The 12,916-nt window shown below is 41.4% G+C and overlaps 1 protein-coding gene and 1 pseudogene across 2 annotated transcripts; one reads left to right on the top strand and one right to left on the bottom strand.

Moving 5' to 3' along the window:
* Positions 1–1,527: 1,527 nt before the first annotated feature.
* On the top strand, positions 1,528–7,496 carry pou5f3 (POU domain, class 5, transcription factor 3). Its single transcript, XM_077623344.1, has 5 exons — positions 1,528–2,580; positions 2,649–2,760; positions 3,281–3,411; positions 3,625–3,789; positions 6,149–7,496. The coding sequence occupies exons 1-5, from the start codon at positions 1,825–1,827 to the stop codon at positions 6,407–6,409; spliced, it is 1,425 nt and encodes a 474-aa protein (XP_077479470.1). The 5' UTR covers positions 1,528–1,824; the 3' UTR covers positions 6,410–7,496.
* Positions 7,497–7,760: 264 nt separating this feature from the next.
* On the bottom strand, positions 7,761–11,655 carry LOC144091193 (alpha-(1,3)-fucosyltransferase 7 pseudogene; annotated as a pseudogene). The gene is made up of 2 exons (XR_013305646.1): positions 11,264–11,655; positions 7,761–9,013 (listed from the first exon to the last, which is right to left on the bottom strand). The product of XR_013305646.1 is annotated as an alpha-(1,3)-fucosyltransferase 7 pseudogene (transcript).
* Between the last annotated feature and the right edge of the window lie 1,261 nt (positions 11,656–12,916).

Raw genomic sequence — 12,916 nt, 5'->3', positions numbered from 1 at the left:
TTATATATATATATATATATATATATATATATATATATATATATATATATATATTCTGTATACACACATTTACACCGCGTAAAAAATGAACACAGTGTTACAGAAACACTGAAATGCCTTTGAAAAATAGCTATTTTAATATACTAAATGATTCAGAATTACAATAAAAGCAATATATTTTCTTAAGATAGATAACTGCAAGGCTAGATTCCAATATCAAAGCAGTCTTGTGCAAAGACAAATTGTCTTAACAATCATTACAATACATTTGTGAATGAATTTAGATGTTTAGATGTGGCTTTAATTTTTTTTTTTTAAGTGGAGTATTTGGAGTCGCTGCTACTTAACCCTTGATAGGGCACTCATTCAACTAACTGTCTGCCATTGACGGAGAGCTTAAGAGAGAGTCGCTGTTGAATATCCATTTCAAAATGGAATGGACATCTAGTTGCGTCAATTCTCACATTAGAATTCATAGCCAGTCGTCCGAGTTTAAATGAATTGAAGGTCTATTCTTGTCAATGGCAGACAATGGATGAAATATACCAGCAGAATAAAACCCTCACGAGTTTATTTCTGTTTTTATTATGTATTAACATTTTATCACATTATTCATCCATAAAAACATTAAAATACATGTTCTCTTTGGGGTTGCGTGGGTTTCCTCCCACATTACAAAAACATGCATGGTAGGCTAATTGGACAATCTAAATTGCCCCTAGGTGTGGGTGTGAGTGTGCTTGGTCGTCCGTCTCCTTGTGCCCTGCGATCGGCTGGCCACCAATTCAGGGTGTCCCCCGCCTCTGGCCCGGAGTCAGCTGGGATAGGCTCCAGCACCCCCTGCGACCCTAATGAGGATAGATTGGTTCAGAAAATGAGATGAGAATAATACTTGAGACGCGTGGAGTACATTTTGGGTTTTGAAGGCCACACTTGGATAGCAAATACTTAGATGACAGAAAATTGTGACGTCCACAATGTGTCTTAGAGGGGTCATTGATGTCTCTTTTTTTAATTAGCAAAAATACTCACTTGCCCCGTAGAGCAGGGGTCGGGAACCTTTTTGACGAAGAGAGCCACAAACAATTCATATTTTCCAATGTTATTCCTTGTGAGCTACACTACGAATTTAAAAGCCAAAATACATACATGCAAACGAGTGCCTTTTCAATTTTTTTTTGTAATTTCACCACTTTTAAAGTGGAAAAAAATGAATATTTTTTAAAAGATTCTTATGCTGTTGCGAATCAATGAGAGGATGCATTCCAGAAGAGTCTACTGCAAAAAAAGAAGAAGATTAAAGCAGTTCTAAATGTAATATCTCGGTTCTGTCAACAGCGATTTCCATATTTTAGCTCACAGGTTGGCAAAGAGCCAGATCCACCCATCGAAAGAGCCACATGTGGCTCCTGAGCCATTGGTTCCCTATCCCTGCCGTAGAGGATGAAGTGAAACCACGCCCACTTTTTTTGTTGTTGATAGGGTTGCGGAGGAGTTACCAAGGTCATTGACAACTTCACCTTCAACCCTGCATAATTGTGTGCGTCAGCCAATGAGAGAGGAGGCTAATGATGTCCGACATTGGCGCAACGTTTGAAGCCCACCCCGAAGCTCACTAAGCACACTCCCATCGTTCAAGTGGAACCCTCAACCGGTGCGCCGACAACCGGGCCTTCATGGACTAATTTGCAGCCTTTCCTCGCGTGGTTATGTTGACCCGAGTCACCTGTTCGGCGGCTCTCTTGGACTTTAGTTTTGACTGAGAGTTTTTCGGGAGGAGGCTGTCGTCTCTTTTTTGTGTGTGTGTGTGTCTCCAGTGCCAAGATGTCCGAACGACCCCAAAGTCCGGGTTCGGAGTATCAAAGCCGCCCGTATGATTTCAGCCGGGCTTGCACGCAGATGTTGGGCCAAGAGGGCCTCGGAGGTCCGCCTAGCTTCCACCAACTCCCCTTGCCAGAAGCCAGCTTGCTCTACAAACAGCCCCCTTACGGGGCACTGCCTTCCTCCGCCGCTCAGGGCTTTTTCCCCTTCCCGGTGGGCGGCGGTGAGTACCGAGGTTCCGAGCTCCAGGCCGGGGATTTCGGCCAGCCCAAACACTGGTACGCCTTCGCGGCGCCCGAGTACATCGGGCAGGCACCCGGCGTGGTCGCGGCCATGCAGCCGTCCAACCTCAGCCCCCCCATCGCCGAGAGCCGCGAGCAAATCAAACTCAGCGGTATCAAGACGGAGAAAGACACCGGGGACGAGTACCCGAGCGAGGGGAAGCAGCAACAGCCGTACCCGCCGGCTTCGGCCGCCATGCCCGGCGTCTTTTACACCAACCCCTGGAACCCGTCCTTTTGGCCTGGTATCAGCCACCTGACGCCGCCCGGCAGCGGGGGGAGTAGTAACCAGAATCCGTCGACGTCTTCCGCTTCGTCGCCGTCCATGTCGCCCTCGCCGCCCAGCAACGGCGTTCCGGCGAACGCCTTCTTCGGCGCCAATCCCGGCCAGTCCGCCCCGGGGCCTCAAGGCCAGAATCCGGCCTCGTCTACGCGGAGCAGCGGCTCGTCCAGCGGCGGCTGCAGTGACTCGGAAGAGGTAAACTTTCCGTTGAAAATAGCATATTCCACGCCACTAAAAGCCTCATTTCAATATTTTTGCTTTAGGAAAACCTTTCTACTGAAGAATTGGAGCAGTTCGCTAAAGAACTTAAACACAAACGCATCACTCTGGGTTTCACTCAAGCTGACGTTGGCCTTGCATTAGGTAACCTTTATGGTAAGTCGAAACTCTAAAACCCAAAAATGTTAACACCAGTTAGCTAATGAATTCGAGAAAAATTGTTCATAAAAAATAATTCTTGTGTTTTCTCCCCAAAATGTGTAAATTTATAAAAATATTGATGAATTTATGAAATTATAAATTACTTTAAAAAAAGTAAAAAACAAAACAAAAATGCCTTCAAACCATCTTGTCCTCCATCTAATGAACTAAATACAACATACAATATTTAAAGTGTTAGCCTAATTGCAGTTTTCAGAGCCATACAAAAAAAGTTTCCCTTTTTTTAATCACTTGTCAGACCAAGGTGGTCTCCACTTCCAATTTTGAATCTCCCACAAGCCCAAAATGTCCATCAAGTTTGACCTGTGTGAGGCAGCATGTCGCCACAGGACATGTAATATACTCTCGTATTGAAGGAAGGAAAACACTTTCATTCAACACAATTTCTTGCTATTCCTGTACACTGCTCAAGTGATGTCATGTTTTTTTTTGGGGGGGGGTGTGATGCCTGCAGGTAAGATGTTTAGCCAGACGACCATTTGCCGCTTTGAGGCGCTCCAGTTGAGCTTCAAGAACATGTGCAAACTGAAGCCCCTCCTCCAAAGATGGCTGAATGAGGCCGAAACGTCGGAAAATCCCCAGGATGTGAGTCCTCTTTCGACATCTGTCGTCTACTTTACAAGACAACAGACGAACACATCTCCGGCGGGGGGTTCACAGTGGGGCAACGTCCTGCTGAGAGCCTCGACCGAAACCCCTGGCTGCCTTTGTGACTGCCTGTAAAGCCTTATGAACCTTGACCTTGACTCAAGGCCTTACAGGTAACAGTGCAGATAAAGTGTTGGTGCTCTCGTTTAGATGTACAAGATCGAACGAGTATTCGTGGACACCAGGAAGAGGAAGCGGAGGACCAGCCTTGAAGGAGCGGTTCGCTCGGCTTTGGAGTCTTACTTTGTCAAGTGTCCTAAACCCAACACTCAAGAGATCACGCACATTTCAGACGATTTGGGCCTAGAGAGAGATGTAAGTTAGCGGTTTTCCCTTCTAAACTTTACACACTGGTATTTTGACTTTTCATGATGTAGGTCACAACAAATGGAAGCGTATGTACAAATATTATTTGCATTATTGCCCCACACGTCTATATTTATCCCAGTTTTTAAATCTTTCAGGTTCACAGAAATTTTAATTGCATTTGCACGTCTCAAAAGTCAATTTTCTATTGGACCTTACCATACCTGTCAACCTCTGCCGATAACTGCCCTTATAAATGATTATGATTCCCCTTACAAACCCCCAAAAAACCTTACAAACACCGTACGAGTCGTACGGTGTTTGTAAGGTTTTTGGGGGGTTTGTAAGGGGAATCATAATCATTTATAAGGGCAGTTATCGGCAGAGGTTGACAGGTATGCCTTACAGTTAAGTTTACCAGAGTAAATTCACAGAATTTGGATTTTGTGGTTGAAATGGGTTGCTACTGTCTTTAAGCGACAGAGAAATATCTGCAACCAACTGAGGTTCTATGATTAATTTATTGTTATCTCTTTAGTCCGGCAAACCAATTAAGAATGTAGAGATGACAAAATGCAGGGGCTGTTTTTATTAGGATTACGCGGCTACACTGATGGGCCGTTCACCCTTGGTGGAGTTGAATTTCTGAGCCTTTTGTTCTCACTGAGGTAAATGAATCATCATTATGCAAAACGATCACTCAGCAGACGACCCCAAATGCTTTCTGTGGATTACCTGACCGTCTATGGATGACAATGGGGGACCGATGCTGTTTGTGATGTTTTCAGATGTGCTCAACTGAACCAAAAGGTTAAATTTGACACCTTCTGCAAGCGTACGATTATTTTATTCTTTTTTTTTTTGCATTATATGCAGCATGGTTTTTCCTTCCACTGACGCCGTAAGTACGGTGGCTGAGAACTGCCAGGTGAGGTGCATAATCCAAACGCTTTGCAAAAACAAAAAAAGCACGAATGCAAATTGCCACAACGCAAATGCTAATTCGCTCAATACGAACCGGAACTGCCCATAGCACGATTGATTGCAAACGAACGGCCCAGACGTGGACTAAATTCCATAGAAGTAGACATTAGGCCTATGACTTCCCGTCCTGAATGCTGGCGAACAAAGCAATATAGTCAAATTTTGTGCTAATTTCCTTAATTTATGTATTCTAGCTCTGCACGCTTTTTAAAATCCGAGAACCAATAATATACCAACAATTCGTCATAACATACAATGTCAGGCCATTGGTTGGGTCTTTTCTTCTAATTAGTGGCAGACCGCAAGCAACTATTAGGCACATACCGCCACCTACTGGAAAGCGTATAGGGGGCAGGAGTTTTAATGTTTATATGTTGCATTGAATTGTAGGTATTTTATTTGTTCTTGAATAGAACAATTAAACTAAAATGTCTGCAGCGTTTCAAACTGCTAAGTTACAGTAATTTGCTCACTTATTTACACTTTAATATACTACATTGCTTCGTGCAGTAGTTGTAGTCCGAATGTGTACTTCTGTGGAATGTAGTCTATTCGTCTATTTAACATAGTCTAGCCCAGGGGTGGCCAAGTCCAGTCCTCGAGAGTCCCTATCCAGTCCGTTTTCCATGTCTCCCTCCACCAACACGCCTGAATCAAATAATCGGGATCGGTATGAAGCTTCTGGACAAGCTTGCTGATGAGTTGATCATTTGATTCAGGTTTGCTAGTGGAGGGAGATATAGAAAATAGACTGGATAGGGGCTCTCAAGGACCGGACTTGGTCACCCCTGGAGTCTAATCATCCGTGTTGTGGGTAAAAGGGGTTCATGTCGTGACTCCCTTGACATTCATGCTTTTTTTCTGTTTACAAAACATCTGGACTACTGTATTTTCTCGCATATAAGCCGTATTTGCAACTAAAAAAATGACTGAATCAAGCTTATGCGCACAAGACTTGCTATACTCTTTTTCACCAGTAGATGCCGGCAAAGTAACATTTACTATTTGTTGGTTATTTTCTGTTGTGCAGTAAGAAAACAACCATTAGTGAATGAATGAATTCCTTATGAAATTGACCCTAATATGCTTTTGATTCATACAGTATCTCAGAAATACCACGTGTGATGATTTTTCTGAAGATTTTCCCCTTCAAAGTAACACGTGTACTCCATACTAAAACCATGAATATGGAGGTGAAAATTGTGAATCAGGGGGCGGCTTATACGTGAGAAATCGTAAAATTCAACAATTTTAAGGGTATGGCTTATACGTGGGGGCTGCTTATATTCGAGTAAATAGTGTGTAAATTGCTTGATACCTTTCAGCCACCGTACATTAGTCGTGAAACATGCTTTCTGTGCTAACCTAACTCTGCCTTACACAGGTTGTCCGTGTGTGGTTCTGCAACCGGAGACAGAAGGGAAAGCGCCTGGCTCTGCCGATGGACGAAGAGTGTGACGGCCAGTACTACGAGCAGAGCCCTTCGCCCCTCAACATGGCCGCGTCCCCCATACCCGGCCAGGTCTTCCCTCCACAGGCCGCCTACCCTGGAGCCCCACCGCCGCTTTACATGCCGCCGCTTCATCGCCCCGACGTCCTGAAGCAAGCGCTGCACCCCGGACTGGTCGGTCACATGACAGGATAGAGGCAGCAGAACCCACAGACGAAACGATTTGTCCAAACCGGAACTACCTCCACCTATTGCGGGACAGTTGAAGGTTTTCCCCCGTAGGTGTTAGTCTGTGCAACTGATTACTCCGTGCCATCACCTCAGGAAGTATTTTTCCTAATTACTTTTTATGTTATCCAGTAGGCCGGATTATCAAAGTGCATTTGACGCAAGGGGGGGCGTTAGATTATTTGTCCTGTGAATGAATGTTTTTATATATTTTCTTTAGGGGGGTTGAGAAAAGTCAGTTGACAGTAAATTTTTCTTACGGGGGGTTGAGAAAAGTCAGTTGACAGTAAATGAGGGGAAATGTGGTTGAGTTGTTGTAATTATCTAATTCCGGTGTTTTGGTGGAGGGAAAAGAAAGACTCTTGGGGAAAGCCATCGTGATGAAAGCAATATTTTCATTTTGTAGAAAGTGCCTTTTTGCGTTTTTTAAAAATAATTGTTTCTACACATCACCATCTTTAATGGCTATTTAACATCTTGCTGTTTTTTTCCCCAGGATATTGAATGCAATATTATAATGGATCACAAAATGATCTTTGCTGCTAAATTTCTCTGCTTTTATTGCACATTTTCAAACATCTCAGGTGAAGGTCTGTTCCTATCCAATACTTGACTATTTTTCGAGCAACAGCCAAGTGTCAACATTTATATTTCTCATTCTGTTTGTGTTTTGATGCCTATTGAACAAATGAAAACTGCATCATTTTTTAAAAGTTGTCCAACATGTGGTGTGCAAATCTCATTGCCGTCCAATCCAATTGAACCCCGAGCTGCCCAGTTCCCCTTCCAGTTCAAATGGATTGGACATCCACCACCGTCAAAGGCAGCCATTGAGTTAAAATTGCTACTTTTTGAAATATGTCTTATCCAATCCCAACTACTTGATATAAAGCATTCTATCACATTGTAAAGGGGTCACTAATTCAGAATGTATCTAACAGCATTTGAACTCACCATCAATTGTAACAAGTCAATTTATTTCAATTTTTTAATGAATTTAAACTGTAATTTGAATTGTTTTCCACCAGCTGCTAGGTAAAGGTTCACATTGCCATTTGTCTGCGTCAGTTTCATTTTGATTCAATTTGTGTCAGTAATAGTGTTGGTGGTTCCTTCTTTTCATACATTGTTAACCCATTCACTACCATTTGACATTGCTAGATGCATACCTGTCAACCTCTGCCGATAACTGCCCTTATAAATGATTATGATTCCCCTTACAAACCCCCAAAAAAACTTACAAACACCGTACGACTCGTACGGTGTTTGTAAGGTTTTTTGGGGGTTTGTAAGGGGAATCAATGATTTATAAGGGCAGTTATCGGCAGAGGTTGACAGGTATGCAGATGATGCGTGTGGGTGACAGGCAAAACTGTGAAAATAATGTAATGCTAGATTAAGGCACAAATGTGAAAAAATCCAACAAGGCACAACAATTACAAGTAAAAAAACAATTGGAGAATAGTGATTAAATATAAGAGAGACCTCGACATAGGCAGATGATGGGCCTTACGCTGCCCCTGTGTGGCGTTGCCAAGCCTCCAGATCACCGTAAACCTTATTAGTAGGTAAATGGTCGTAGAGGGAGCAGAGTTCACACAGACCGTCTAGCCAATTATGCCTGAGTTTCACATTCCACTTCGCCTTCCACTGAAAATACTCATCATATCGTTTTTGGTCTCCTGCTAGTTTCACCAAATACTCAGCCAGCTCTTTTACAGATGCAAATTGGTCAACGTGGATGAAAGAGTGAGGCGGTGCTACGGCCTCGTAATCCTTTACCGACGCTCCAAGGACGACAGGAACTGCCCCGGACATGTAAGCATTGTTCCACAGCTTTTCTGTGATGTAATCTTTAAATTCGGAGTTTTCGAACGCCAAGTAGAAGTAGCAGCGAGAAATTGTGGGCAAGAGTGCTTCTGAGTTGAGGGTTTTTTTTGTCCATTTTCCGAAGACGTTCACTGGAATGATGGCTTTGAGTTCTTTGTATACTTGGCTTCTCCTCTGGGACGGATTGTAGTTGCTGACTACCCAACAAGCCAAGAAAGTTTTTTGCTGGGTGACATTTTGTACCAGCCCTTGTTCTTCTATCTCTTTCGCTACCCGTTCTCCGTAGGTTGTCCGGATATCAGCATCTCTCCTGTAGTTTATGGTCAAGTTGAAAATATTGGCAAATTTCCTCAGATCTCCATTGTTAGCAGGGGACTCCAAAGACAGCCAGGCCCACCTCTGGCCCAGTGGTCTGGGATGGGATAGAGGGAGTTTGACCTTCCCATTGGCGATCTCGCGATTGTGGAATACCACCACATCCGCCTGAGGTAACAAAGACTTGTCTTCCGTGACGATGCAGAGTGGCGTTCGGTTGTGGTGGCCCGGGCACGGATCGCCACTCAAGTCATAAGATACGCTAAACGGTCGGTGCCACATCAAAATTGTTACAGGCTTGGGTGACTTGCTTTCAAAGATGAATCTGGTGAGCCAACCATGAAGAAAAGTCAGTGGTAAAAGACCAATCATAAGGAGGAGAACGCACTTCTTCATTAAGTGACCCATTTTGGTTTGGTTACCCTTCTGAAAAAAAGAAAAAACTTTACTGTTTTATCATCACAAAGGTACTATAATTAGAGTTGTCCCGATCATATATATTTGCACCCGAGTTCGAGATGAGGACTAGATTAGATTAGATTAGAATTTTATTTGATCCCGTATTCGGGAAAATTCTTGGTTGCAGTAGCAAGACAGACACAAGACACACAAGACATTGTAGACCTAGGTAAAAAACTGGAGCCACACACAGGAAGTCCACAAGGTGGGTACCTTCTGCAGACAGTACATATCCGATACCTCGCCAATTCATTTAATAATTAGTTTAGCTGCCCCTAACGCTCTTCTCCTGGTCAGAATTAAACTTCCTTTTTGAATTTGTCCACGTGCAAGCAACACCCTATTAAAACCATGAATATGGAGGTGAAAATTGTGAATCAGGGGGCGTCTTATATGAGAAAGTGAAATTCAACAATTTTAAGGCAATTTTAAGAGTACGGCTTATACGCGGAGGCGGTCAATATGCGAGAAAATTCGGTAAATTCTCTAATTCATTCCATGGTTCTCACAAAACTACCAATTAAAACCTTTAAATTTGGTCAAACTTTCCCAATTTTGTATGAAAGATGTGAGAAACACTCAAACATGAGAGAAAATTACCAGAAAATGATGTATTAACGTCTTAAAATGGGATATAAGAGGAAGCTAACGGTAGGCAACAGAAAGAGAGAGCAGAACACACAAACACATGAACACAAATCTCATAAACGCAACATTAAGAATTCAAACAAGCCCTCTTTTTGCCCGCGCATGCGCGTTGTGCGTTTCCTGGTCGATGCGTAGGAGGAAAAACTCGTCTGAATTAATCGTTCAGTGCTCGTAGATATTGTTATACGTACACGAAAGATATGCAAAAAAGCTTGGTCGCATCACGAAATTTCGATCGCATGACGGGCGAATTATTCGATCGAAATTTCCGTCGTAAGACGAGAATTTTGTATGACGAGCGGTCGTGTGACGAGGTACCACTGTAACTGGAAACTCAAGAGAGCTATGACATTATGTTCTTCACAAGTGGATGTAAATTTTTGACCACAACTGTAGGTCAGTGATTAGGGTTAGGATTCCCCAACCACGGTCCACGAGCCACCTGGTGCCGGTCCGTCAGAGGAATAAATATTAACATTTTCAATCTCGCCCTCCTACTTGAAATGAGAAAAGTTATTATAATAAGAATAAATAATTACACTTCTGCTTAGGAGTTGATTTTTTGTTTGTTTGTTTGTTTTGCTGTCGTGGACGTCGTTCATGCACCGACGCCACCCCCACCTAACCTGCGATCGTTACAAAACATGATGCGTATTGCAAAATAGTTTAAGACGCTCACTGTCCTATTTTTTTCAACAAAAGCACACTTTTGCCAAACACTAATGTAAGTCAGTATTAAAGGCACATAAGAGTTTAAAGTAGTTCATTAGATGATTGCTACATTCTGTGTATGAGAGTATGAGATTGATGAGTGCTGAGCGTATGTGCAAGAATGGAATGTTTTCAGAACAAACCCTAAAGTTAACTGCAGCGTACACATAGCCAATAGAATAATGCCAGGATGCCCTACTTGCTTTGCCATTTGCATATTGTGTAGTATAACTAATTGCTGGAAAACTCGGATGAGGAGTACGTTGGCTGGTGACAACAGAGGCGTATAGAGCTGTGATAGAGGGACCCGAGACCCAGGTGTATGTATTAGATTTGTGTGTTAGGAATAAATCAACTCGTGTGTGAAAATGTCGGCTTCCTGATACCTTTCTATTGCAGAACGAGCGCGCAAATTGTTGGCTGAGTGGCAGTTGGGTAAGGTCACAAATTGGAGTCAGATTACTAACTTAACTTTAATATAATTTAGAAAGAAAATTCCCAACAATATATTAGAAGTCAATCAATGTTGTACTAAATTATAGAAGTTTATAGCAATCCTTATTCATTCTTTTTTTTTTTTCAAAGAAAAGTTGCAACATTCCAAGAGAAAAAAAATCTATCATTTGATATTTATTTCCGTCATATTGTCACATGAATAATGCTATTATGACAAAAAAGACATAATGGAAAAAAAAAGTAGTCATACCATTAGAAATATCACTCGAATCCTGAAAATCAGTTTGAATGCTAAAAAAATTCTAACACAACATTTTTAATGGAATAAGAATAGTAGAAGAAAGTCAATTTTACACAAGTTCAATTAGGACGCACAAACATAATTTCTTTCATTGCACTGACCTTGTGGTGAGCCGGGAGATGTTTACCGTCCTTCTGGCTATAGCTATTCTGGCATGCCTCTTGGGAAAAAAAAGTATTGGAAGGTGTGGCATCTTTAATTTATGCCTGAGGGCAAACCCAGATCCATGATGCTTACGACCAATGATAAAACTGGTCTGTTTTCTTTCGCTTAAAAGCTAGCAGTAATATTATTTGAAAGACTTAACTTCCTGGATTTAACTCCCATCCAAATCAGCGTGTTTGTGTTTGTGTTGTCTGACAGTGATGGTACCTTTTTGTCTTTTGTCTAATACTTTCAGATCTTGCTTATGAATGGTTTCAATTGGTTTTAGTGTTCTCTTACAAGCCGATGACCAACTTGTTAGGGAGTAAGACATGTGATGTGATGTTGAGTCAGGAGTCAGATTGTTTCTAATGAATCTAAAGTTGGACAATTGATTCATTTTCTGAACCGCTTTATCCTCATTAGGGTGCTGGAGCCTTCCCAGCTGATGCCCGGCCTGAAGCCTTTCCAGTAATGTGTTGCTTTCTATGTGCCAGGAGTGTCAAACCGGTCCTCAAAGGGCCTCAGTGAGTGCAAGTTTTCATTCCAAGTCAACAAGAGGATACCTTTTGCAAGTGTAATCAGTTAATTAAAGTCAGGTGCTGCTTATTTTAGAAGACACCTGATTGGTTAAAATGTCGGCACTGGATCGGTTGGAACAAAGACCAGGACCCACTGCGGCCCTCGGCGGAATCGGTTCGACACATGTGCGAGTCTATGCCATATTTATCTGATTCCCTTTGCAAAATATGAAACTCACTGAGTAAGAAAGGGGCGTATAACTGATTACGCACAGGACGACTTTCTTGAAACTACAAGTTCTTGGGTTTACGCAATGCAAAAAGGAAGAACTTGTGGTGACTGTTCTCTTAAATGCCTAGAATCCATACTACAACAACCCTGAACTTTTCTCACTTTTTCTTTAATTTTATCAAGCATTTCTAAATTTGGAGAAGATTGTATAGGAAATGTTTTACTGATTAGGATATCCAGAAACAAACATTAAAAATCTATTGTCCTCAGCAATCACCATATAATGTTTTCTTTTAAGTAAAAGGAACTCTGAAAACGTCATATACACAGTTTGATTTATATAATATATATATAATATATATATATATATATATATATATATATATATATATATATATATATATATATATATATATATATATATTCATATAATTAAATTGAATATATATATATATATATATATATATATATATATATATATATATATATATATATATATATATATATATATATATATATATATTCAATTTAATTATATGAATGATGCTTTGTGTGTTGTCCTCTTATTCTAACGGACCCATGCCCTTGGCCCCAAATTTCTTCCACTCCTGGTCTTTGAGTGTAACTGGTCATGTTGCAAATGTCTTATCACATTTCATCAAAATTTGCTCATGTTGCATAAATGCAAGACATCTTATCTGCAGCCTGCAAACACTGCTGCATTTGCACAAATGACCCTATCTATGCCAAACTATTATTTACATACAGAAGGAAATTTGATGAAGTATTATTTTTTATTTACATAAATTATACAGTCTATATAAAGTATCTTTTAGAGTGTATGCTTCAGTATATAT

Source organism: Stigmatopora argus, chromosome 16 (genome assembly GCF_051989625.1).
Source record: "Stigmatopora argus isolate UIUO_Sarg chromosome 16, RoL_Sarg_1.0, whole genome shotgun sequence".
In the NCBI taxonomy this organism is placed as follows: domain Eukaryota; kingdom Metazoa; phylum Chordata; class Actinopteri; order Syngnathiformes; family Syngnathidae; genus Stigmatopora; species Stigmatopora argus.
This window is presented reverse-complemented; position numbering and strand designations above follow the sequence as displayed.

Coding starts and splice junctions, on each gene's coding strand:
- pou5f3 (XM_077623344.1), top strand. CDS start 1,825: ATGTCCGAACGACCCCAAAGTCCGGGTTCGGAGTATCAAAGCCGCCCG. Junction 2,761..3,280: donor TGCATTAGGTAACCTTTATG/GTAAGTCGAAAC, acceptor TGATGCCTGCAG/GTAAGATGTTTAGCCAGACG. Junction 3,790..6,148: donor ATTTGGGCCTAGAGAGAGAT/GTAAGTTAGCGG, acceptor TGCCTTACACAG/GTTGTCCGTGTGTGGTTCTG.